Raw genomic sequence first — 27,826 nt, forward strand, 5'->3', positions numbered from 1 at the left:
GGCACACTCCTATCATAAGGCTTCACATGTGACACCAGGGTCCTATAGCAAAGCTCTTAGTACAAGTCTTAGTTGCCATATGTACAGAGGGGAAGGCTTCTAGCAGGACACTGTGCTAAGGGTCAAGCTAAAGATAAGCTAGGTCATCCAGGCTTAGAGACAGCTTTCAGATAAGGTCAGTCCTTCGGACCCAGGGACATTCTCCAGAGAAGGGCAGGTAGAGGACAGTTAGTCTTGCTGGAGATGGAGTCCCCCATGTCATCTAGCTTTGGAGAAAGCTGCTAGACCATGATAGACTGCAACCTCTGACCATCAAGGCCTCCCACCACTTTGAGCTATTTTGCTACATCACAAATAATGAAAGACCTTTATGATAAGGTGTTTCCACACAAATGCCCGTTGTTTATGCTGTTGCCTTGCTTTTTGCTTTCTTTGAAGAGTCAGTGGGCGAAGTGATGCACACCCTTAGTCCTGGCACTCGGGAAGCAGAGTGGGAAGATCTCTGAGTTCCAGGTCAGCCTGGTCTACAGAGTGAGTTCCAGGCCAGCCAGGACTACAGAAAGAGGCCCTATTTCAAACCGGGCAGGGGCAATCAGAGTGTGTACTGTCTGTTGTCCAGTGTCTCAATTTCCTATATTTTGCCTAGTTTTGTAACTATTGGTAGAAGTGTCAAATTGATGCCTTCAGTTCTGTCTTGGCCAGAACTGGGAGTCTCTGCCAGAGTCTTTTAGTTCATGTCAGCGCTTGTTCTTTTTTTTTGAGGGGGGGTGCTAATTTGTGCCAATAGGTCAAGGGGTGTGTGTGTGTATGTATGTATGTATGTGTGTGTGTGAGGGGGGGACCATTAGCACACACTTCTTCTTGACTTTTGGGCAGGATCTACTCTATCCCAGGCAGGAGTCAGTAATCAGTGTTACTTATTGAGGATTTTGTATATGCCAGGTACACCTGATATGTTCTTTTGAGTTATCTTCATGTGTCTATATTGTCAGAAACATTTCCTGTAACAGAGGAGGAAACAAGACCTAGAAGAGGTTGACTGTGAGTATCTACCAGTGAGTCTGAATGTAAAGAGGCTGACAGACTCTGCTTCCCATGGTCACATCCATGTTGAAGCTTGTTTTTGTAAGTGAGAGTTTATTGAAATACAGCCACACCGTTCATATACATATCATCTACTGCTGCTTCTGTAGCTTAACAATGTACTGTGTAGTTTCTAGGCTGTCTAGCCCCAAATCCTGAAATAATGACTAATTGGTCTTTTATAGGAAACATTTGCTAATCCCTGCTGTCTAGAAATCAGCTTATTCAAATTTCTCCTGTGTGTGACTATGTTAAGGATGCACTTTTCCTCATAGTCTCGTGAACCCTTAAAGTGAGTTACTTTAGCTTGAAAGTAAGCTCACAGGCATCAGTCAGTTAACCTAAACTTTTCATTCTGCTCCCCTTTCCTGTGAAAAGGGGATTATGTATCCCACCTCACTAGATTGTTGTTATTATAAAGTGAAATCAGATTATGCCAAAAGGGCCCCTTTCACAGAGTAGCTCTAGTTATGGTTCTTAATAGTGAGGCATTTTTTGTTCTAGTGATATTTTATTTAGGCAAGTTCAGACAACGCCTAGCACAGACACTATGTTTGTGGTATGCTCCCTATTTCCTCAGATACAGTATGGGGGTCCCTGAGGAGAGAGTCCTCGACAACTGGAGGGACCTGGAGTGGAGCAGAGACAACTAGTAGAGCTTTTGTATTGTAAAGTGTAACTGATGAAGTTGGACTGATAGACTAATGGCGGAGTTTAGGAGGATGGAATGCAGGGTGAAAGATTTCTACCAAGGGCAGAACATTTGTGAATCATCGGATTCCTGTTTGAGGCTTGTGGAGGAGTGAGGCACTCACCGTGCCTTCTGAGCTGTGGCATGATTTAGAGTTCCACGTGAAATTTAGTTTGAGCACATTCCTCTAAAAATGTTCTTTGCTGGTGTTGTGAGTTTGAGGAGACATTGATTAGGACTGAAGGTGTGAACTGAAGTGGGACTGTGGGAAGAGAAGCCAGCAGCAGAGACAAGGATGAATGAATGAGTTTGTTTACATCAAGACTTGAACTTTATGAATGCATTATGGGTTGTCAATTAGAAGGATTGAGCTGATGAGATGATGGAGAGCAGCCTCTGCAGAGCCTGGGGCTTACTAGTGCTTGAAGTGTTGCTTAGGAGTTGGTGTCTAGGGCAGCTGGAGCCAGGGGTATTGGAAGCATGGTAGGCAGGCAGTGTGCAGAAGCAGTGGGCTCAGTGGCAAAGGATATGCTTGCTTAGTGTGAGGTCTAAGAGGAGACAGGAGGGGCTGGGAGCTGGTGTGGAGGAAGTGAGGGTGAGGGTGGGCAGGAAAGAGCCATGTAGTACATGGTGTCTGATTGGGTTTGGGGGGCTGGAAGGAAGGAAGGTAGGAGAATGTTCTTCTTCGCTCAAGATGATGTTGGGGCCCTTGGGATTTTACCCAAGGGCACAAAGAACCGAGGTGAAGATGTGTGTGGAGAGCACCCACAGGTAGAGCTAGCTGCAGCCCCAGCCCTGGAGTGGAGAGAGGAGCACTCACTGAAGGTCCTGAGCATGTTTATGAAGTTTCCCTGCTCCCGTTGCTGTTAAAGCCGTGCAGTGGACATCATGAGCCACTCACCATTCCTACCCTTGCCCTTGGCTTGTCCTTGGGAGCATCAGAGTAGGAATCTACTCCACAACAGAACATTTTAGCAGCCTCGTCTGGTAGGGGTTTCAGCCATGCTCTCTGGATTTGAAGGCAGTTCTCCCAGTTAAGAATGGCCTCAGTTGAGCTGCTTTGCTTCTCTATGAACTTAAGACAGTAAAAGTGTCCATCAGAAATGTCATTTAAATCCCCTAGAGGCACTTCCTACACTGACACATTTGAAGTGCTGAGAAATACCTTACCACTGTGGGGACCTGGTGCTGTCTTTTCATTGTTAAAGCACCAGAGGGCAGCAGAGCATTTCTTAGCGTCTTTGCTGTGTGTGGACATGTTGCTTTCATGAAGGAACCAGTTTCCTTCTTCAGATCCCAGTTTATACAAGGGGGAGTATTTAGTTTCTTTCCTTTTCCCTCTGGTTCTTTTGTTTGATTTGGTTTTGGTTTTCTGAGACAGGGTTTCTCTTTGTAGCCCTGGCTGTTATGGAACTCGCTCTGTAGACCAGGCTGGCCTGGAACCCACAGAGATCCACCTGCCTCTCCCTCCTGAGTGTGCAGGAGAGATTAAAGATGTGTGGCATCATGGCCCTGCCTTCCCTCTGGTTCTTTCAAACTGCACTCAAGTTGAAACTTGTTTGTTTTGAGGATTTTGTTGTTGTTGTTGTTTATTTTATGTATATGAATGCTTTGTTTTCATCCATACCAGAAGAGGGTATCAGATCCCGTTACAGATAGTTGTGAGCCACTATGTGGTTGCTGGGATTTGAACTCAGGACCTCTGCCAGTGCTCTTAACTGCTGAGCCATCTCTCCAGCCCATTAAAAGTGGTATTTGTTGTTTTTTTTTTTTTTCCTGATTTTTTTGGGGGGTGGTGGTTCAATACAAGGTTTCTTTGTGTAGTGTTGGCTGTCCTAGAACTTGCTCTGTAGACCAAGCAGGTCTTGAACCCACAGTGATCTACCTGCCTCTGCCTCTGCCTCTGAGGGCTGGGATTAAGGGAATGCACCACCACACCTGGCTCCTTTTTGAGAATCTTACTTAAGTTTTGTTCCTAACGGTTTTTTAAAAGAGTTGTTTTGTTTTTTGTGTGACCCAGTCCTGCAATGAGACATGACATCATGTAGCATAGCTGTTAGGGAAAGGCACAGGTGGTTTCATGACTCACCCACTCCCACTCCCTATTCCATTCCCCAGAGGTTCCTACTTTTTCTTTTCTGTGATTTTTAGGGTTCAGATTCCAGGTCTTGTGCATGCTAGGCAAATATTCTATCTCTTAACAATACCTCCCAGCACCAGAAGCACCCACTCTTAACTGGATTGGCCATGAAATTTTGAATAGCTGGGAGGGGAGTTTTGTTTTTTGAGACAAGGTCTCTCTACATAGCCCTGGCTGTCCTGTAATTCACTATGTAGACCAAGCTGGCCTCAAACTTGTGGTGGTATTGTGTTCCCCAAAATATTGTGCACCCTAATAAACTTATCTGGGGTCAGAGAACAGAACAGCCACTAGATACAGAGGCTAGAAAATGGTGGCACTCACGCTTTTAACCCTAGCATTTCAGAGGCAGAAATCCCTCTGGATCTCTATGAGTTCAAGGCCACATTGGAAACAGCCAGGCATGGTGACACACTACTTTAATCCCAAGAAGTGAGCCTTTAATCCTAGGAAGTGAGGGAAGAAAGCAGAAAGGTATATAAGGCATGAAAACCAGGAACTAGGCTGGTTAAGCTTTTAGGCTTCGAGCAGCATTTCAGCTGAATGCCATTGGGATAAGGACACAGAGGCTTCCAGTCTGAGGAAACAGGATCAGCTGAGAAGTTGGCCAGGTGAGGTGGCTGTGGCTTGTTCTGTTTCTCTGATCTTCCAGCATTCACCCCAATATCTGGCTCTGGGTTTGTTTGTATTAAGACCTTTTAAGATTCATGCTACACAAACTCGCAGCCTAGTTCTGCTTTCCGAGGGCTGGGATTAAAGACATATGCCGTCACGCCTGGGAAATAGCTGTGTTTTATACTAGCTCATTTAAAGTAAATGTTTAGCAGTGTAACTCTTCTCCCTTGCAGCTCAGCAGAGCAGAAGTGGCTGGAATTTTGTTCTGTGCTCATTTACTGTGTTGGGTGCAATGTTCTCAGGCAGCTGTCGCTGAGTACCTGTGGCAAGTGCTTTGGGATGTACAGGGCAGAGTGGGGGCTGTGGCCTCTCATGGGATTAGTATCAACAAAGGTTGTATGAGATGGGTGCATCTGAGCAGAGGTGAAGGGATGATCTCATTGGTAGACAGGAGACAAGGAAAAGGTGCCAGACAGAAATAGCCAAGGGTGGGAAAACAGTTCAGCTGGAAAGTGCAGGAGAAAAGAGTAAGATTCTGGGGCCTGTGGTGGGCCCTGCTGACGAAGCTGCCACAGAAGGGGGTGGGGAGGGATGCCACTCAGACATTGTGTGCTATGTTGGTAACTTTGGATCTTTTCTAGGAGTGATGGGAACCATGGACGCCTTTAATAGTAATGTAATGTGGGTGCTTTGTATTTCATAGAGTTTAGTCTTGTGGCACACAGAGTAGATTGCATGCCTTGAGGCAGTTAAAAAAGACTAACAGTCAGGTGAGGGATGACAAGGACCTGCCTTAGGGCAGAGACAAGCCAGCGGTCATTGTCGGTTGAAAATAGAAAGGAAGTAGACTTGGAGGGAAGGGAATAGTCCACAGCAGTTCCCCAGTGTCTGGTCTGGGTAGTTGGATGGATGGTGATGCTTGTGCCTGAGCCAGGAAGTCAGGTGAAAGAGGGGAGACTTTAAAGTCCCTTTCGATTGGCTGTCTGACTTGGCTTTGGAGACACGACACTGGAAAACCCAGGACACTTAGCATCAGAGGACACTCTTAACTCTGCCCTCTTCCACAGCATCTACTCTCGTCCCAGTTACTTTTCTGCTACTGGAGGTAATGATGGTGTCTGAAGGGCCTATGTTCATCAAAAGGGAGAGCACTGTGACACCCAACACAGGTCATGGCCAGAGCAAGGCACTTAAGTGGTTTCTACCAATCTCAGACTTGCTGTTCCTTGTGTAAAGTCAGCAATTTGAGGTAATAGTGTCCTGTGGAAAATAACTATTTAAAAACAGTTATATCTAGAATAATTCACACTTTAAGCCTCCGTTTAGAATTTTATTTATTTTAAGCACTTTTACCTTTCCCAGTTACTGTGTTATTTCACTACTTATCTTTGAATTTCTCCCTTGTTTAGAAAGCCTGTACCTTCATCAAGTCTAACCTGGACCCCAGCAACGTGGACTCCCTATTCTATGCTGCCCAGTCCAGCCAGGTCCTCTCAGGCTGTGAGGTGAGCCCAGGTTCCTATACTGCCTTCCACTTACTTGTTTGTTTGTTTGTTTGTTTGTTTATTTATTTATAAGCAGTAAGGTGCATTTTTACAGAGAGTATAATGTCAGATTGTTAATATAATTTTTAAGAATAAGGAATTGTTGGTGTAGGTTGGAATTCATCCATGTAATTTTTACTTCTATAAGAAAATATATTTCCCTTTAAGGGTTCACTGTAATGGCTTTTAGATTAGTTTTTCCTTTTTTTTTTTTTTTTCTTTTGTTTTTTTTTGAGACAGGTTTTCTCTGTGTAGTTTTGGTGCCTGTCCTGGATCTCGCCCTTTAGACCAGGCTGGCCTAGAACTCACAGAGATCTGCCTGGCTCTGCCTCCTGAGTGCTGGGATTAAAGGCATGGACCACCACAGATTAGTTTTTCTTACACTTCTTATGTCTTCTGGGAGGCCTTGAGATTTTCTTTCCTTTCTCCTTTAACATTTAAAAGCATTCAGTGCACCCTCATCTCAGATTTCTAGATCTTTCTGTTGAACAAGCAACTTGTTGATATCTTTTGGGAGGTTGTCTTAGTTAGAGTTTCTATTGCTGTGATAAAACACCATGACCAAAAGGAACTTGGAGGGGAGGGTGTTTTTCTTAGACTTCCACATCACAGTTCATCATCAAAGGAAGCTGGGGCAGGAACTGAAGAAGAGGCAATGGAGGAGTGTTGCCTACTGGCTTGCTCCTCATGGCCTGCTCAGCCTGCTCTTTTATAAACCTCAGGACCACCTGCCCAGAGGGGACACCACCTACAATAGTCTGGGCCCTCCCACATCAATATTTAATCAAGAAAATGCCCTATAGACTTGCCCACAGGCCAGTTTTATTGAGGCATTTTCTCAATTGAGGTTCAGTCTGCCCAAGTAACTCTAGCTTGTGTTTAGTTGACAAGAAACCAATCAACAGAGGTGGGGTTGACTTTATGAGCGTTTGGTTTGGGGGTGCTGGGTGGTCATGCTTTGACAGACGCACACATACTATTGTCAGTATGCCTTCACCTGTTCTAACTGTGTCTGCCATTTCTTTCCTAGATATCTGTTTCAAATGAGACCAAAGATCTGCTTCTGGCAGCAGTCAGTGAAGACTCCTCTGTTGCCCAGATCTACCATGCAGTCGCAGCACTCAGTGGCTTTGGCCTTCCCTTAGCATCCCATGAAGCCCTTGGTGCCCTTACCGCTCGGCTGAGCAAGGAGGAGACTGTGCTAGCGTAAGTTTTCAGTTTGATCACTTCCTGAGCATCATTTGTGTTGGTTACTAACCTGAGAGGGTTCATTCACTGCTGCGGCACACATTTCTGGACATCTGCTGTGGGCCTGGTGCTCTGTTAGATGTGGCAGACACTGGTGTGTGTGTGTGTGTGTGTGTGTGTGTGTGTGTGTGTGTGTGTGTGTGTGTTTGCAACTGGAGGCCAGGCCAGGTGTCTTCCTCAGTCACTTTTCACCTTTTTTGTTTTTTATTTGAGGCAGGATCTCACTGTTTAGCCCCAGCTGTTGGAACCTCCCTATGTAGACTAAGCTGTCCTTGAACTCACAGAGATCCACCTGCCTCTGCTTCCCAAGTGCTGGAATTGAAGGCGTGCGTCGTCACTCCTGGCATTCTACTTTGGTTTTTGAGACAGGTTGGCTAATGAGCTCCAGGGTCCTCCTGCTAGTACTGGGGTTGCAGACACACTGCTGTGACCCACTTTTCCTTGGGTTAGGAGTCTGAACTCAGGTCCTCATGAATGCATCTCCCTATCCCCAGTGACTGCCACTTGGGTTAGGCAGAAAGGTCTGGTCCTTGGTCCTGTGGAACTCACACAGACATTATCTTCCAGCTGTTTGGGCAGAAGGCAAGGGCTGAGGTGGTGTAAGTCTACCATCGTACAGAGACAGGTTGGAGGCTGGAACAAGGGTAGATTCCCAAAGGTCAATGAGGCCAGTGAGCTACATGCAGTTTCTGGTGAGGCTTGGCCAGGGCTCTCAAGCCGTTAGTACTAGGGGTTCTGTGAAGAATGGGAGTGTACTGGATCCCTTGGAGTTGTGAGAAACAGCGTCTATTGGGCACATGGATTCTCAGGGGATAACACAGTCTAGAAATCAGACTCTGGTCCTCTGCAAAAGGCATAGGTGAAGAAAAAGCACTTTATAGGAATGATTTTACCCCACATGTGAGAGTGTGTTTGTGTGTGTGCATGGGTGTGGAGAACAGATTCATTGCAGGTGCTGTTCCTTCAGTGCGGTCTACTTGTTTCTTGAGACAGGGCGGGCTTCCTTCCTTCCTTCCTTCCTTCCTTCCTTCCTTCCTTCCTTCCTTCCTTCCTTCCTTCCTTTTCCTTCCCTTTCCCTTCCTTCCTTTCTTCTTTTTTTTTGAGGGGGGGGTGGTTCACGAGAGGGTTTTGAGGCTGGAGAGATGGCTCAGCAGTTAAAAGCACTGACTGCTCTTCCAGAGGACCTGAGTTCAATTCCCAGCAACCACATGGTGGCTCTCAACCATCTGTAATGAGATCTGGCGCCATCTTCTGGCCTGAAGGAATACATGCAGGCAGAACATTGTATACATAATAAATATATATATTTTGGTTTTTCGAGACAGGGTTTCTCTGTGTAGCTTTGCGCCTTTCCTGGAACTCGCTTTGGAGACCAGGCTGGCTTCGAACTCACAGAGATCCGCCTGCCTCTGCCTCCCAAGTGCTGGGATTAAAGGCGTGCGCCACCACCGCCCGGCTTTTTTTTTTTTTTAAAGAGTGATTCTCTGTGTGTTCCTGGGTGTTCTGGAACTCACTTTGTAGACCAGGCTGACGTTGAACTCAGAACTCTGCTTGCCTCTGTCTCCTGAGTACTGGGATTAAAGGCATGCACCACCACTGCTCAGCTGAGACCAGGTTTCTAATGGCGTGCAGCTTGTCAATAGGCTAAGCTGGCTGACCAGCAAGCCCCAGTCTTCTTTTTCCTAGTGGTGAGATAACATGCACACACCACTGTCAAGACTCTGAGTGGCTTTTACGGACGGTTATTATAAAGAGATCTGGTAACTGACTTCGGAATGTTTGTTAAACTTAAAAGTGAAAATATATTTTCCAAATTATTCTTTAAAACTAAAACTTACCATTTAAAACAATAGTCCCTGTTGCTTTTTGTGTGCCTCTGATGTGGAATACCTAGAGCCCTGTTGTACTAGCTAGTTTTATGTCAACTTGACACGAGCTTTTGTCATCTGAGAGGAGGGAGCCTCAACTGAGAAAATACCTCCATAAGACTGGATTATAGGAAAGTTTGTAGTGTATTTTTTAAATTAGTGATTGGTGGAGGAGAGCCTAGCCCATGGTGGGTGATGCTATCTCTGGGCAGGTGGTCCTGGGTTCTATTAGAAAGCAGGCTAAACAAACCATGGAGAGCAACCCAGTACGCAGCACCCCTCCATGGCCTCTGCATCAGCTTTTGTGTCGGGTTCCTTCCCTGTTTGATTTCCTGTCCTGACTTCCTTCAGCAATGAACAGGAATATGGAAGTAAAAGCCAAATAATAATAATAATAATAATAATAATAATAATAATAATAATAAACTTTTCCTCTTCAGGTTGCTTTTGGTCATGTGTTGCTGGAGGGCTTCTCTCCAGGTTCTACCAAGCCCGGCAGTCCCACAATCCACATATAAAATAATCACTCAGATGCTTATATCACTTATAAACTGTATGGCCATGGCAGGCTTCTTGCTAACTGTTCTTTTATCTTAAATTAACCCATTTCTATAAATCTATACCTTGCCACGTGGCTGGTGGCTTACCGGCGTCTTTACATGCTGCTTGTCCTGGCGGTGGCTGCAGTGTCTCTCCCTCCTTCTTTCTGTTTCCCCAATTCTCCTCTCTCCTTGTCCCGCCTATACTTCCTGCCTGGTCACTGGCCATCAGTGTTTTATTTATATAGAGTGATATCCACAGCACTTCCCCTTTTCTTCTTTTTTTAAAAAGGAAGGTTTTAACTTTAACATGGTAAAATTACATATAACAAGACAATTGTCGAGAAGAATTACAGTTACAATATTAAAGAAGATGTCCTATCTTATATTTGTGAGTTTAAGGTTTTATATCTAACTTACCTTTTATCATAAATGAGGAAATTACAACTATCTAGTTTTCAACCACATCAAAGACCTGAGAAGGAACATAATGGTACCTGAGAAATGGTAGATGGAGGCAAGCAATTTTTGGGAATCTTTCAAGAGTAGTCCAAGACAGCTGGCAGCCTGGACAGTCACCTAATGTTTCTCAGCATTATTGGTGCATTCAAATTGGCTACAGGCCTAGAGTACCTGACAGACCATTTACAGAAGCAGGAATTCTGAAAGACCATCTTACCCTGTCTTGGCAGAGTACAGTGGTCGCTTTCCTTGTGTCCCGCTTGTCCAGAAAGGACAGCATTGTATTCATACTGTCAGCCGTCAAGGCAAGGGCAGTTCTTTGCCCAGTAGGCCATTTTGTGCCAAGAAGACAAACTTCCAAATGGAAATGTCTTAGAAGCCCAACATTCTCTCCGGATCAAATTGGTGCAGCCAGGAGCAATTGTGTCTCACGTCAACAGAATTCTAAGTTATTTAAATGCCATATTCTCTAGGTCTATGAAGTGTTTGAAGATTACCTATCTATCTGAAATATATCTATGTATACCTAGAAGACTTAACTAACATGGCTATAAATATGATTATCATAGATGATTATTAATCTATTTTTAATTATCCATTACAATTTTAAATGAGTTAAACATAATACCTCAAACAAGAATAGAAATATATATATAGTATAACAAAATTAACTTCAAGTTTGTATCAATAAACTAAAATTTATACCAATGTAAAACATTTTAAACAAATTGTTGTTTAAAAGTAGGTTCATTAATCTACCCTTTTATCTTATCATCTCTATATCCTCCTATATATCTATATCATATCCCCTTTTCTTTTTTAGAAAGAGATCACATTTATATTGAACCTGTTTTAAATAAAAATATTGGTTTTTCTCTGTCCCACACCAGAGGGTTCTTCTGATTTGGGACACAAGAATCTCTTAACCATTTTTTTTTTTTTTTAAGCAATATGTCTGGGTTTAGAGGGGGAGTGAGCTAAAGCCAGCTTGGTATATTTGGGAATTTGGGCGTAGCATCTCTTACTACTTCCTGCTGGAGGGGGGACGCAAAGAAAATTTTAGGCCTATGGGGTAGTCCGTGAGGCTGTATTGTGTGAACCAGTTGCCTTGAAACCACTCAGGATGTTAGATTATCTGGGCCATGGTGTCATCAGAGACCTTTTAGGGGGTCTTGGCTGGTGAAACCTGATGTATCTTAATCTGGAACAAATCCATAGCCTCTGACTTTCTGTGGAAACAAAAGCAGAACCTCTTTTCCAAAGCAACATATCCTTAAATCCAAATTTTGAAGTCAAGGTACCTTTAAAATATACATATTGGTTTAATTCAACATCTTTTTCGATCAAATTTTTTTTGCAGTTAAAAATCCCAAAGACAACACAATCCAGATTGTCTGTGTAATATTCATCTTTTTTTTTTTTTGGGTGGGGGGCCCAAGAGATGGATTCTGGATTTCTCTCTCTCTCTCTCTCTCTCTCTCTCTCTCTCTTTTTAAAGATTTATTTATTTATTATGTATACAGAAGAGGGTGCCAGATCTCATTGCAAATGGTTGTGAGCCACCATGTGGGTGCTGGGAATTGAACTCGGGACCTCTCGAAGAGCATTCAGTGCTCTTAACCTCTGAGCCATCTCTCCAGCTGGTAATATTCATCTTTACATGGCTTTTTATATTAATTTTTTTTTGTCTCTTTCAAGCCTACGTATATTTTACACACATTGTAAACGATTTTAACTGAATCAGTCTTTTTGTGAGCCTAGTGCTTTAAACTGCAGCCTTGTAAGCCTGAAGCAGCGCTGTGGCTGCTGGCTCCACCCCCTTTAGCTTTTCAACATGGCGGTAGTATGTTTTCTCCAGCTCTGGGATTCATCAAGTCTCAGAAATAGTAGGTCTACGCTTTTATCAAAGCAGCGTGTAGCCCAGAAACCTCTTTTTTTTTTTTTTTTTTTTAATACTAGTAAAGACTAAATCTACCATATAGCGTAATGTGCCACTGGCAGACGCTTCATTTCCGCCATACTGCTGGTCAAACATACACACCAGGAACCCACCAGTGTTCAAACCTGCGTTTTGTGGTGTCTAGCTGCCCTTATGAGACATGAAGCAGGAACCTGGTTTTGGCTCTGTTTAGAATTGGTTATTAAATATTCTCAGGTTTAAGGTGGAAACTCGAGCTGTTGGGCGCCATTTGTTGCTGGAGGGCTTCTCTCCAGGTTCCACCAAGCCCGGCAGTCCCACAATCCACATATAAAATAATCACTCAGATGCTTATATCACTTATAAACTGTATGGCCATGGCAGGCTTCTTGCTAACTGTTCTTTTATCTTAAATTAACCCATTTCTATAAATTTATACCTTGCCACGTGGCTGGTGGCTTACCGGCGTCTTTACATGCTGCTTGTCCTGGAGGTGGCTGCAGTGTCTCTCCTCCTTATTCCTGTTTCCCCAATTCTCCTCTCTCTTTGTCCCGCCTATACTTCCTGTCTGGTCACTGGCCATCAGTGTTTTATTTATATAGAGTGATATCCACAGCAGTCATGGTGTTTCGTCACAGCAATAGAAACCTCACTGAGACACCTGTTAATGCTTTCACAGCAGGTTAACAGTACCAATAACTCCTTTCAGAACAGTGGGTTTAGGCCTGGAAACGCAGAGCAGTGTTTAGTAAAGCACTTACTTACCATGAGTAAGGCCTACTACCATAAAATCAAACCACCTGGGCCCTAAGAATGGCTCAGCAGGTAAATCTGCTTGCCTTAAGCTGTGACCCTGAGTTTGAGTCAGGAAACCACACGGTGCAAGGAGTGAACCAGCTCTGACAGGTTGGTCTCCTGCCTGCACATACATGCCAGGGCGTGCACATGCATGTATACCCCAACAAAAAAGCAGGTTGGTTCCCAGAAGTTTATGAGTTGGGGAGCAGCAACCAGATTGTTTCTGAACTTGAAGCTTTGTTAAGGGAAGGGTTCAGTTGACATTCTCATTGCTACCTTTAGTCCTGCTCATATTGACAAGGTCGGTAGTGACTTAAGAGCAGAAAATCTCTCTTACACTCATGCTTTTGGGCGTAATTTGCCTGGTGCTTGGCTCTTAGAAATCTTTTATTTTAGGCTGCTTGGGGTTTTTTTTTTGTTTGTTTGTTTTTGCTTTTTATTTTATTTTTGTTTTTTGAAAGAGTCTCTTTATAGTCTTGGCCATCCTGGAACTCACTGTGTAGACCAGGCTGTCATTTAACTCACAGAGATCTGCCTGCCTCTGCCTGCCTTCAGAGTGATACAATTAAAAGTGCACCACCATGCCTGGCAGACCACTTGCTTTTGTCTCTGTTCATAATCCCCTTTAGTGGATTGCATTCCCAGTTAGCACCATATAATGTCATATCACCATCATACTACCTTCTTAAAAAACAAAAACAAAAAACTTCCCATTTCCTGCCAGGTAAAGGGGGGGCACTTGGGAGATGAGGTAGAGGCAGGCAGATCTCGGTGAGTCTAGGCCAGCTAGAGTTACATGGTGAGACCCTGTCTCAAAGAAAGAAAAGAAACCCCTCACAATAGGAAGAAGCACAAGGAAAGGTAAGCTGCTTTGGAATCAGACACACTTGGCTTTGAGCCCAGGGTATGTTCCCTTCTTGCTGTGGGACTCTAGACAAGTTAATAATGTCTTTGAGTTTCATCTACACAATGAGGCCAACAATCTTTATGATGTGGGCTGAGTGTAGAGATGGTAGATGTGCAGAGCCTAGCACTGTGCCTGTCCTTGGACATACAGCGTTTTGTTCTTGAGGAGCGAGATGCTTCCTTGGTAGGACTGTAGTAATTTCTGTGTTAGATCCTAAGTTACTGTGCTTACATGGCTCCTGAGTCTGACATAGTGGATGTGCCAAATAAAGAGTTAATCAAGACTGACATTATACTTGTGTGTGGTTTGAGAAAAGAGCACATGCTGTCAGTCGAATAGCATGGTGTCAGTCTGTCTTGCCTGTGTAGTACCTCTGTGCAGCGAGCTTATTGCTTCCTCTTCCCTGCAGCCTCAGATGCTCTCACACCTGAAAGTGGCCACCTTCTCGAAGGGTTATCCTAAAGGTTAGACTGGCAGGATGCTTTTAATTTTAATGAAGCGAATTTGGCCAAATCAATAAGGGCTGGTGTAAATTAGGACTGTCTGCGATGGACCTTTGTGTGTGAGTGGAGTTGTTCTAAGGAGTATCTGTTCATAAGTTAGTCTGGAGAAGTAAAAAGTGTCAGTCTGAATGAACCATCTGAGCCAAGACCTTTGATAACTAAGTTCTTTGAATTATCTGCTGTATATGAGCAGGACAGAGTTGGCTTTCTCCGTGGTAGAGTGTAGTATTCTAGAGAGAAGGTTATTGCTAACTGGGGATAAGTAATGAAGCCAGTGACAAAACTTTCCTAAAACTAAGTGATTGGCTTCGTTATGAAACTTTTGAGATCAGTACAGCATGACATGCAGTTGCTCCAAAGAAGAGAAAAATGATGTCTTAACTGAAAAGTTCTTTTTGACTGTCTTAGCAGCTGTTTTTGAGCTGGCATTTATTTTGGGCAGATGGGGGATTTTTGTTTTTTTTGGAAATTCGGGTTTCGTTTTCTCAAGTGCGTTACAATGACAAGTATCCTGGAGGAGTCATTAAAAACTCACGGGGCTTCTCTTCTTCAGTTGTGACTCTTCTGTTTTCCAACTTGTCATCTTAATGGAATTAGCTTTCCATGGAGGGAATCTAAGTTGTTATGATCTCAACATAAGTAGACAGAGTCTTCCTCTACATTCGCTGACACTGACTTGATCAGTAGTGGTTCACACAAAGACTCAGGCATCTCTTTAGGAATTATTCAATTCTGTGCCTGAGCAGCAGAACATTTGACCACCAGGGGGCCTCAGCTTCCCTCATTTTACCCAGAGAAATAGCTGTGCTCTCCAACCAGACTATCTGCATTAATAGAAAAAAATCTACTAAAAAAATTACGTGTGTAAAGGTGTCATGTTCCACCTTAAAATATGTTGTTGTTGTTATTGTTACTTAGGTAGGGGTGTGTGTAGAGGCAGGCACATGCCCTGTGGTACACATTGGGAAGTCAGAGGGGAAAAAAAATTTTTTTTGTGACCAAGTCTCTCTATATAGTCCTGCTGTCCTGAAACTCATTCTGTAGACCAGGCTGCCTCGAACTCACAGAGATCTGCCTGCCTGTGTCTCCTGAGTGCTGGGATTAAAAGTGTGTGCCAACATACCAAGCAAAATGTTTCTCTTATAGAATATACTCTTAAAATAATAAAAATATATGGTAAAACAAAGAATAAAATACTGATACATGCCACAGTGTAGATGAGCTAAAATTAAAAAGGCATATTGCCAGGTGGCGGTGGTGCACACCTTTAATCCCAGTACTCAGGAGGCAGAGCCAGGTGGATCTCTGTGAGTTTGAGGCCAGCCTGATCTACAGGGTGAGATCCAGGACAGGCACCAAAACTACACAGAGAAACCCTGTCTTGAAAACCAAAAAAAAGAAAAAGTCATATTAGGAACAATATCATACCAGTAGTAGAATGCTTACTTGGTGTACACAAGATCCTGGAACTGATGCTCAGCACCTTCCCAACAAGTCATCTGTTGTGAGAGTATCCAGAACAGATAAATCTATAGAAGTGGTGTGTTACTGGGGCGGGGTGTGTGTGTGTTCGCGCGCGCGCTCCACCATGCAGAGGAACTGCTTAATGACCTGGAACTTTATTTGGAACTCATGAAAATTTTCTGCTGCATATAAACAGAGACAGTGGTTGGACATTGTGACTGTAGTAAGTGCCACTGAATTCACTTTATTTTGAATTTTGAGATTAAGGGGCTTGGTATATAGCTTAGTTGGTAGAGTACTGCTTGAGAGTTGAGTTGTAGTGATAGAATGCTTTCATAGCATGCCTGAGGTCCTAGGTTCAGTTCCTAGCACTACATAGAGCAAGTATGGGGGTATACACCTGTGGTCCCAGCACTTGGAAAGTAGAGGCAGGAAGACTAGGAGTTTAAGGTTCATCAACAGGTTTGAGGCCAGCCTGGGCTATGTAAGACCCATCTCCAAAATTAAATAATAAAATTTTTTAAATTGAATATCATTTTAATAGTATAAAGTCATTGTTCATAAGAATTAAGTATATATTATACATGTATTCATAAGGTTTTATATATAGAACACTAAATAAATGATTAAAAGAAAATAAGACTGAATCTGTCCCTGCTCTCCTGAATGCCGGAGGGAGTGTCTCTTGTAGATCTTGCAGTAGGAAGCTGGCGGCATAAGTGGTGACTGTTGAGCACATGGTTGCCGAATCTTTTCCTTGTGTGCTTTAGTCTAGTTTTAGAAAAGTTGCTCCAATTTCTGCCCAATTTACAAACGTAGATCTCACAGTACTTCTTTAGTCTTGAGTAGATCACACGATCCTTCTTTAGTCTGGAGTAAGAAAGATAGACGGTTGATAAGCAGCCAATTTCAGCCTAGCATAATATCCTGTACCAAGGTAGAGAATGCCTTCAGGCATGTTTCTATACCGTTTACTAAATCTTAGTCTCAGTGCTTTACTCTTTACCTTCCAGAACGGTCCAGGCTCTGCAGACAGCATCCCACCTATCACAGCAAGCTGACCTGAGGAACATCGTGGAGGAGATTGAGGTATAAATCTTTTTCTCCAAATGAGTCTCGGAGCTCCTGTCTTTGACACCCTTTAAGACACTCTGGCAAGTAGACAGGACTGGTTTCTTGTAACAGGCTTTGTATTTTTTATATCTATGGCTGTGAAGTCCAACACACTTGGGTTCTTTGTATTTAAGCAGTATATCCTAGAGAATATTTGTTAGGCTAATAATGGCCATAAGTTATGGAACCAACAAATCTAAAACTCAGATGCTTCTCTCTGCCACTTACGGCTTTGTAATTGTAAGTAAGGTGTGGGAGCCAGTAAGGTTAAAAGAGCCTGCATATATTAAGTTGCTACCTGTTAAGTGGATACTGTGGGTGGAGTTTTTGGTTGAGACAGTCTCATTATATAAACCATATTGGTCTTAAATTTGGCGGCATCTTACTGAGCTAGAATTTTAATGTGTACTGCCATCCCTGGCTCACTGCAGTTTTTCCTGTTGCTCAGTCCTGTACCCAGGATATTCTGTTCCTTGGGCCACTCTCAAGAGCTATCTATATAGCTGTGATGATGGGCAGCTCTGGCAGTGTTGTTGCTGTGTGCTTCACAGGCACAGAAACTGCCTCGTTCTGCTCCCCAGAGGAGCAGGGGTTTCTTTTCTTGTCTTGTAGAGCACTGACTGACGAGAAGTGCTGTGATCATAGGTATGATCCAAGTGGGAGGCCACGGCTCCATCTCCGTCGTGATACTCCCTGGCAACACTGCAGCCGGATCACTGTTCTGCCCAAACTGGTGGCTGCTTCAGTGCCCTGGCTCTTAGACTTTGGCAGGAGTACAGGGAACTATGGGAAGCATGCTACCAGAGCTGCTGGAGACTGCCTGTCTGCCCTTCTATAGAAAGTACTAAGTGGTTATGGTTGTCTTTGGGTTCAGTGAGATTTCTCAGAAAGGCCAGCTCTGGGGTGACTGTACTTTTTGAATCTCATTGCTGCGATCTCTGTGTCCCAGTGTGCCTCCATTTCTTCATGACAGGACCTTGTTGCTCGGCTGGATGAACTAGGGGGCGTGTATCTCCAGTTTGAGGAAGGCCTGGAAACCACAGCATTGTTTGTTGCTGCCACCTACAAGCTCATGGACCATGTGGGGACTGAACCATCCATAAAGGAGGTGCCTGTCTAATGATTCTCCAGCATGTAACTCAAAGGCATTGTTGAGTTTATCTTTCAAGGAGAGCTATTTCCAGAGAGGGGTATTCAGATCATACCTCAGGGTGTTGTTATTCATGATTTAGGGTAGGTTTTAAGAATGAGAAGTAGAAAGGTATAATGCCTGTACTTAGAAGCTGATAGTTGGTGTGACAGGCACCTGTGTACATGAGACACCTACATGCCATTAAATAGGGGCAAGGTCAAGTCTATCACTCTCCTGACAGCCCTTTCTGCCTGTCTCCTGTGTGCTTCCCTCTCTACTAGCCCCAGAGAGCCTCTCTCCAGGAAGCACCCTGGACTTCAGAATTGCCTGTGCTCCCCTCTCCCCTTCATCCTCAGCAATAGCTAATTCAGACGATCTCTGCTGCTGGATGTAGTCTTCCTGCTGTTTCCCTGAGAAGCGTGTGTGTTGGGGGGCAGTTGTTCCAACCTTTGGTCTAAAGTACTTAAAATGCAAGTTCTGATACTTAGATTTTTAGAGGAAGGGTTTGAATCTAAAGCTAAACTCATTTCTTTTATTCATTATGCAAATGTCTTTATGTAACCAGCAAATAGCATCTATCTTGGGTAGCTAGAATTAGTTTTCTCATCATTTGTTCATGTCCCTGCACTCTCACTGTGTCCATTCCTTCTTCCTCAGCGTAGAAGTGCTAGAACTATCAGGCTCCCTTTGCACTTTGGTCGGGGTGAACACTAAGGAATGCAGGGTCTTTTGGTACAAATTGTTTGGGGGTTTCTATATGCCTTGACATAGATGGACTGCTGACTCTCTCTATATATACAACTTAAACTTTTTCTTGTTTTAGTCCCAAGCTGTTACTAACCAGGTATTTGGCTAGAGTAATTTTGCTGTCACTACTTTTGACATAGTAATTCTGGTGAATAGTCACCCATTTTAACATGTCAATAGCCTACTGATGGAAAAATGTAATTGGTACAATTACAGAAAATTATTTCATGTCGACTGTGAATAACACTGTCAGGAAGAAGGGAGCTTTCTTTTAGATGATAGATTTTAAAGAACAAAACTGATTGAAGTAGAAAATGTTTCCTCTTAAGCAAACAACCTCCAGAATTGTAATCAGGCCTTTTAGGGCCACTTGTTTTAAAATTGCTTTTCATTTTTCTCCTTTATGCAGCCCACGGGTTCTTAATGGAGACTTAGATTTTAGTTTCTTTCTAGTACACACTTTGACCATAATTTTGCCCTTATGAATACAAAATTGGCCTATTTTATTATTCAAAGAGAGATTAGGAAGAAAGATAGTTTAGCTGAAAGGGTTATGGGAATTAGGAAAGAACAGAATTTCTGTGGCAGGGCTTTGGAACAAACAAGTTTTTCCTTCCTTTCCTAACTCCATCCCTTCATGCTATAACTTGTGTTTATTTATCATGCCTCAGTTTCCTTATTTAGAAAGCGTTTGTAGCCGTCAGTCTGTCAAGGCTTTGTCATGATGTGAGGTAGTGCATGTGAAGCAACTCTCAAGGCCTGGTATTTAACAGTTGATTACTGTTACAGGAATTTAGCCTCCACTTTGATCTGCAGTAGTTAGCTGGGTAGTTTGCATTTGTGTACTAACCTGTCATTAAAGGATTAACAAATAAATGAGTAAATTTCTGTTTATAATAGGAGATTGAATTAAAAATTATCAAACTTAGCCGGGCGGTGGTGGCGCACGCCTTTAATCCCAGCACTCGGGAGGCAGAGCCAGGCGGATCTCTGTGAGTTCGAGGCCAGCCTGGGCTACCAAGTGAGTTCCAGGAAAGGCACAAAACTACACAGAGAAACCCTGTCTCGAAAAACCAAAAAAAAAAAAAAAAATTATCAAACTCAAATTTTAAGTTTAAATGCAGCATTTTGCTCCCCCTAGTCCGCCATTTGGATTAATGCTGTATAGACTGACATATAGGAATGGTGTGGGGGTTGGGAGGCCCTTTAATTCCTGCACAGGGGAGCTGAGCTGTCTTTCCCTCTGCTCTCAGGATCAGGTCATCCAGCTAATGAACACAGTCTTCAGCAAGAAGAACTTCGAGTCACTCTCAGAAGCTTTCAGTGTGGCCTCTGCTGCTGCTGCTTTGTCCCAGAATCGATACCACATACCAGTGGTGGTTGTGCCCGAGGGCTCTGCTTCTGACACTCAGGAACAGGCTATCCTGCGGGTATGACTCCCTGTCCAAGATTGCCATTCTCGTGCTATTTCTAGTCCAAGACTTTGGTATGTGGTCTAGAGCCAGTTAGAGCCTCCATGAGGATAGACCAATAAATTCACATGGGGACATGACCACAGGGGAGCCAGGCACAAATGCTTCCGAAACTACTAAAAAGAAGTAAGGCCCGGGGGAGAGGGTGACACACACCTTTAATGCCAGCATTCTGGAGACAGAGTGAGTTTGAGGACAGCCAGGGCTACACAGAGAAACCCTGTCACAGGAGAGGGGGGGGAAACAAAACAAAACAAACAAACAAACAAAAAAAAACAGAAGAAGAGGGACTGAAGAGATGGCTCCATGATGAAGAGCACTTGAGTCTATTTTCCAGTGCACACCTGGCAGCTCACACCCACCTATAACTCCATTCCCCGGGGATCTGATGTCCTCTTCTAGCTTCTGTGAGCACAGGCAATCATACGTTACACATATGTACATGCAGGCAAACATTCACAAAACAAAAATAAGTCTTTTAAAAGAATAAAAAGAAGAAAAAAATTTTTTTCCTTGAAAATTATAAATAGCATGAGCTATTCCAGTAAATCAAGCTCAAGAAAGCTGCAGTCTGGTCCATCACTCCAAAATCAGTTTCTGGAGCTAGAGATATAGATCAGGGTAGAGCATTTGCCTAGTATAGAACTAAATCCCCTGTACCACAAAATCCAAAGTAAGTTAAATACAGTGAATTTCTGATAAATCTGTAACTCCAAGGTAGAGAGGAATGGATTTGCTCATTATCTTCACACATGAAAAAGAAAAAAAGTAGTAATAAAATCTATTTCCCAGTGCCAAAACAGTCCAGATACGTTGTTTTAATTATTTTGTATGTGTGGGTGTTTTGCCTGCGTATATGTCTGTGAACTCGTTGAATGCCTGGTGCCTGACTCCTCAGATACCTCAGAGGGTGTGTCCGATCCCCTTGAACTTGAGTGTCAGATGGTTGTGAGCTACCATGTGGGTGCTGTGGCTTGACCCAGGCCCTCTGGAAGAGCAGCCAGTGCTCCTAACCACTGAGCCATCTCTCCAGCCCCCAGACAGATTGTCTTAAGACAACTTTTAATTCCCACATAATTCTTAAGCCTCTGGTTCATTGTTAAGTATTTGCTTCTTCCTCCCTGTTGCTAATTGAGTGGCCCCCTCCACTCATGGTCCTCCCACACACAGCACTGAACATAGACTTTTGTGTTAAGCCTTCATACAGAGCAAATGAACAAATCTTAAGTATACCTAGAAGTTTCATCTCAAATGAAGCATTTGCTGGTGTTTGTAAACCACTGATCAACTCAGATCTCCGTAGTCAGCATTCTCTTTGTGTTAGTGTTGGTCCATCTGTCCGTAAGTTTGACTTTGATAACCTTCTGAGAAGGTGCCCCGTATTCCAAAATCGTCTGTCTCTCTCAGTACAAATTGTGTCTTTCCAACTAAGAGCAGGCTGAGAAATAACCTCATTGACGTAATTCTCTAGTTAAGGTGGATTAAGAGAGCACAGTGGCAAAAGTATTGGCTCTGAAGCTGCATACATACATGTACACTCAGCACTGGAATGTTGAATCCTGTTCTTACCCTTTAACTGACCTAGTGGCCTCTGGTGATCCATAACTTCCTTAATTTCCCACATTCTCAGTTTCTTTATCCATAAATTAGGGAGTGTACTATCTACTTTAGACAGTTGGTAGGAGGCCTAGTATTTAGCATATGGTAGATTTTCAAAAATGATAGGTACTGACTGGGTCTATAAAAATGGCTCATTGGATAAGAATACTTGCTAGGCTAGCATGAGGACCTGAGTTTGGGTTCCTGCACCTGCACACACACCTACACATGCACATAGGCAGGCACACAGGCACAAACACAGTAAATAAATTACTCCCAATCCTTCCCCCAGCATATTTTTCTTACTCATAATTTTGGTGGGGTTTTTTGTTTTACGATATTATAGTAGAGTTGATAGGACAAGGGTTCAAAAACGAGAAACAATAAATTGAGTATGGTGATATACATCTGTCATCTCAGCTTTTGCCAGGCTCAGAAAGGAGTATTCCATGTTCCAGAGCAGACTGAGTTACATAGAAAGACACTGTCTCTTAAATAAAAGGGAAATATAGCTGTAAAAGCTGGTAGCACAAGCTTGTAATCTTGGGAAGCTCTGACAGGGGGATCCCAAGTTCAAAGCTTGCCTGAGCCATGGAGTGATGATTTAAGACCAACCTGGGCAACTTAGAGTCTGGGGATATAGCTCAGGGGTAGAGGTCTTGCCTAGCACACACACGGCCCTGTACTGTGAAAATACATAATTAGAAGCAGCCACACTCACACACAAATCATATATACAGTCTCTTGTTCCCTTCTGAGATTGTTGGATGGGCTCATCTGCAGACTCATCCCCAGTGTAGCAATCTACAGTCTGTCCTGTTGTCAGAGTTGGTCTCTGGTAGGCAGCAGACCAAAGTCAATGCACATCACCGAAGAAAGGTGCTTGTTCTGCAGAGCTGGTTTCCCGTAGATAAAGTGCCCCGGCAACCAGATTCCCGCTGCCTTGGTCTTTGTTCTATTCACTTGTGGTTTGTTTTGTTTGACTTTCTAGTTGCAAGTCAGCAATGTTTTGTCTCAGCCTCTGACTCAAGCTGCAGTTAAGCTGGAGCATGCTAAGTCGGTGGCTTCCAGAGCTGCTACTGTCCTGCAGAAGATGCCATTCACACTTGCAGGGTAAGTCTGGGACATGAAGATCTATCTGTGCAGGCCACCAAGCTCTGTGCTTTGGACAGTTAACTTTCAACCAGTGTAACTGATTCATAGGGGTTAGGCCAGCCTGGTCTACAAAGAGAATTCCAGGACAGCAATGGCTGTTATCCAGAGAAACCCTGTCTCAGAAAACCAAAACAGATTCATAGGGGTCATAAACCACATTTGCCTAATGTGATCAGTCCTAGAGGAGAGTGTTAGAGATTTCTAAAACCAGCCATTTGCCCTTACTAATTCTGTCCTTATCTCTCTAGTGGGATCTGTCTTGTCATTGTGTTCCTACTTTTAAATTTAATACTATTTTTGTCTGATATATGAATACTACATTTTAGAAAAATCAGAAAATATAAGTCATCCATAATTCTACTACCTAGAGATAACTACTGCCATATTTTATAGTCTTTTGGCTGTGAGTCTAAGTATATTTTATTATTTAAATTCTTTTTAGATTTATTTATTTATTTATTTTATTCTGTGTGTATGTGTGCTTTACTTGCGTGTGTATATGTATACTACATATGTACCTGGTGCCCACAGAAGTCAGAAGAGGGCATCAGATGCCCTGGAACTGGAGTTACAGATGGTTGTGAGCTGCCATGTAGGTGCTGGGGATTGAACCCAGGTCCCCTGCAAGAGCAACAAGTGCTCTTAACCACTAAGTCATCTCTTCAGCCCCATAGGTACATTTTAAAAACTGAATGAGAGTCTGTAACTGTGTGTCATGAACAGTTGTCCAATGGGATTAAATATTTGTCTCCAATAATTTTAATGACTATTCTTGATATGTGTATTTCTCAAAAATTAAGTCTTGGTTTCTATGTAAAACCTTATTTAGTATCAGTGAGTTACTGCCATATGGAGGTTGGAATATTGGGGAGAATGTATTTTTTCCACAGTGGTCAAGGATTCTCTCCACTAGACATCAAATGATCAAGTGAACTTGTCTCTAGAGGAGACGGTCTGGTGCAACAGTAAAAGTCATTGGAATCTTTCTGCATGATTATAGGGACTCTCCACCTTTTTTTTTTGTTTGAAATAGAGGATTATTAATTTGTAAAATAAAAATAACATGCTTTTTGATAAGTTCAAAAACAGAATATCAAAAAATTACACAAACAGCTCTACTCCCCTACACAAACAACTTTGGACATTTGGACTGTTTCCTTGAGTGGTTTTGTTGATCAGCCTAACTGAGGCTCAGTGGTGGAGCACGTGGGGCATGCCCTGGGCACTAGATTCCACCCCCACATGGAGAAAAGGCATGAGCACGAGAGTGATGGGAGTCAGACTGGCAGACCTGCCTGGAGTGCCTTCCGTTAGTGCCTTCCATTCCAGCACTACAGGGCTGGACTCTGAGGCTCAGGAGGGAAGCAAAGAACACTGTACATCAGGAGATGGGTTGTCCTGGATGGTTTTTACATTTCCACACTCACTTGTGGCTGAGCTGGAGACTGCTCCGCGGTACAGGGAGACAGCAAGGAGGGGAGTAGCCCTGGACTGTAGCAAGAAGATACTTTGTAGCCAATGTGATACGTTCAGGACTTCTCTTGAGTTCTTGCTAACTTTGCTGTCATTCCCAACAGGGATGTTTTTGAACTAAACTTCAAGAACGTGAAACTGTCCAGTGGCTACTATGACTTCTCCGTCCGAGTTGAAGGTGACAGCCGTTACATTGCAAACACTGTAGAGGTAGGTGCTCTTCTGTATATTGACGTCTTTTGTGCCCAGGCTAAGGTAACCTTGACCTTTTGAACCTCCCGCCTCTGCCTCTGTTCTGGGATTTTAAGCGAGGGCCGCACACTGTTTCGATTTTCTTTCTTTCACTCCACCTGTATTTATTTATTGGAATTCTACTGTAAGAAAAAGAGCCTGCCCTTCCCCTCCATTTGTTTGTACGATGTGGTTTATAGAGTGAGCTTGTAGTGTGTTGTGGATGTTTATTTGACCATATGTTAGGGTCTTGCAGTCACTGATTTTGATTTCCTGCCATCCTAATTTTGCCTTTGAAGATGTGTTCAGCTAGACACCTTTGACATTTTCTTTAAATAAAAAGAATAGGCAGCCAGCAGGTTTGACCTTTTCAAAAGCAGACTCTCCGTGCCGGTTAGATGATATTTTGAAGTTGGCAGAAAGGAAGATGTTTTCTGGAACTCCAGCCACTGCCTCATGTCTGACCTTTGGGGCACGAGACAGCTGATCTGATCCACTCAGGAGAACATAGTTTGGGTAGAAATTAATTTACTGTGTGTCTTGAACTTTTCAATTCCAGATTATTTTTCATCAGTTTCCTTTAAGAGACCTTGTTTGCAGCAGAACACATTATAGAGAGAACTCTTGCTTTCCTCGCAGCCTCAGCTTTCTCCATCTGTGTCTTGGAAATGGCTTCTAGGTCCATGGCTAGGTCACACTTGAGGCTCTTCCCTTCCTTGGTTTTCATTTCTAGTCATTCTCCAGCACCTCCACATCGCACTCTGATGTCTCACCAGCATCAGTTCATCATTGTTATGATAAGGCGTGTTGGGTTGCCGTGTGATGTTTTCTCTGATGCGTTGCGAAGTTGGGCACTGTCCTCATGGTCATTGGGTAGCTCCGTTTCCTCCGTATGATTGGGCCGTCTGTTGCTGGTTGTTTATTAGCCTTCTTCCCTTACTGGCTTTCAAGAGTAGTGTGTGTTCTAGACACTAAGCCTTAGTTGTGAGCTTCAGGTTTCTTCTCAGAATTATTTTATGGCCTCTTGATGAATGCATATTTTAAAGCTTTTTTCTAGATTATGGAGTGGGATTTTTTTGGTAGTGTGTTTGGTGCCTGCACATGTGTACACTGTATGCAGGTGTGCTCACATGTATGTGTATGTATGAGACCAGAGGTCCACCTTAAGTGTCTTAATCACTCTCCATCTCTCTGTCATTTAAGGCAGTGTCTCTCACTGAATCTGGAGCTTGGCTTTTTTGGCTTGGCTGGCTGTCTACTGGGTTTCCCAGGATCCACCTGTCTCTGCATGTGTGTGCTGGTACACAGAGACGTACCTCCACACCAGGCTCTTATCTGGGGACTGTGAGGAGTCACACCCAGGTCCTCCTGCTTTCTGTGCTGAGGTACTTCCCAGTGAGCCGTCTCCCTAGTCCTGCTTTTTAGATCTTTTAAAGTCATAAGGCTGGCAAAATGGTGGAGTGATGGAAGGAGCGAATCAGTTCTCACAAGTTGTCTTGTGACCTCCACATATTTGCCATGGCATGCACATCCATACTTATACACACACAAATAAATAAATGTAATTAGTTGGGTTTGGGGTTTTGGTTTTTGTTTTGTTTTTTTGTTTTGTTTTGTTTTTGTTTTGTTTTGTTTTTCTTTTTTTAAAAAAGAAAAATTCTTATAGTGCCTCAAAGAAAAAAAAGTCCTCTAATATTTTCTTCCAGCAGTTTTCAGAACACTTTTCTCCTGATAGCTTCAATATACTTTAATTTTGTTCTTGCTCTAGTATTTATATCCTCTTGGTAATTGCACCAAGCACATTATACCACCATTGTTTTCTTCATGTGTTGCCTTTTCTTTGGGCTAGGAACTTCATGTGGTAGAAGCCAAGTCTTAATCAGCCAGTGTTTAGTTTCTATCTTAGACCACTTAGAAAAAGAAAAGGAATGTTTTCCCTTCTAGGGTGCTTAGAAAAGGCTGCCGTGCAGTAATCTGCAAAAGTGAGCCTTGGTGTGTGCACTCGAGTGCTTCTCTTTGGGACTTTATTGAGATGTAACTTACAATCTCATGAAATTTACTCATTGAAAGTATGTAATTAGATATTCTTGGCATGTTTAGGGTTGTTTAACTCTAACCATCACTCCTGCCTATTCTGGAACACTTAGTATCCTCAAAGTCAGACTTCGGTCATTAGCAGCTGCTCTCCTGTCTCCCCTGCTGCAGCCCGGCATCCACACATTCTCCTGTCTCCCCTGCTGCAGCCCGGCATCCACACATTCTCCTGTCTCCCCTGCTTCAGCCTGGCATCCACACATTCTCCTGTCTCCCCTGCTTCAGCCTGGCATCCACACATTCTCCTGTCTCCCCTGCCACAGCCCCGGCATCCACACATTCTCCTGTCTCCCCTGCATCAGCCTGGCATCCACACATTCTCCTGTCTCCCCTGCTTCAGCCTGGCATCCACACATTCTCCTGTCTCCCCTGCCACAGCCCCGGCATCCACACATTCTCCTGTCTCCCCTGCTGCAGCCCAGCATCCACACATTCTCCTGTCTCCCCTGCTTCAGCCTGGCATCCACACATTCTCCTGTCTCCCCTGCATCAGCCTGGCATCCACACATTCTCCTTTCTCCCCTGCTTCAGTCTGGCATCCACACATTCTCCTGTCTCCCCTGCATCAGCCTGGCATCCACACATTCTCCTGTCTCCCCTGCTTTAGCCTGGCATCCACACATTCTCCTGTCTCCCCTGCCACAGCCCCGGCATCCACACATTCTGTCTCCCCTGCTTCAGCCTGGCATCCACACATGACTTTTTCTGTGGTTGGCCTCTTCAGGATGCTCATATGGTTGCAATCACACATTATGTTAACTTCTGCCTTGGATTTTTTTCTCACTTAGTGCAGTATTTTTAGAATTATCTGTGATTTAGCATGTTTAAGTACTTTGTTTATTTTTGTGTCTGACAAACGTTGTTTATTTATATTTGATACTTGTACTTTATATTGTGTTTGTGCATGTTAGGGATCATTGAGTCCAGGGCCTCACATATTCTGAGCCTGGGTATTTTTTTTCACTTTGGGGCTCTTATAAATAATGCTGCTGTAAACATTCATGTGTAAGTTTCTGTTGAAACATTTGTT

At 43.4% G+C, this 27,826-nt stretch overlaps 1 protein-coding gene across 2 annotated transcripts in view; it reads left to right on the forward strand.

Moving 5' to 3' along the window:
* Positions 1-27,826, forward strand: part of Rpn2 (ribophorin II) — a 56,149-nt gene that overhangs the window by 5,303 nt on the left and 23,020 nt on the right. For both annotated transcript variants that reach the window (XM_028855624.2, XM_028855626.2), the window contains exons 3-9: positions 5,939-6,034; positions 7,104-7,279; positions 16,794-16,869; positions 17,867-18,001; positions 20,026-20,202; positions 22,835-22,956; positions 24,576-24,681. In XM_028855624.2, coding sequence (XP_028711457.1) covers positions 5,939-6,034; positions 7,104-7,279; positions 16,794-16,869; positions 17,867-18,001; positions 20,026-20,202; positions 22,835-22,956; positions 24,576-24,681 — 888 coding nt within the window. The remainder of the gene's footprint in view (positions 1-5,938; positions 6,035-7,103; positions 7,280-16,793; positions 16,870-17,866; positions 18,002-20,025; positions 20,203-22,834; positions 22,957-24,575; positions 24,682-27,826) is intronic.

This window comes from Peromyscus leucopus, chromosome 4, assembly GCF_004664715.2.
Source record: "Peromyscus leucopus breed LL Stock chromosome 4, UCI_PerLeu_2.1, whole genome shotgun sequence".
NCBI lineage: Eukaryota > Metazoa > Chordata > Mammalia > Rodentia > Cricetidae > Peromyscus > Peromyscus leucopus.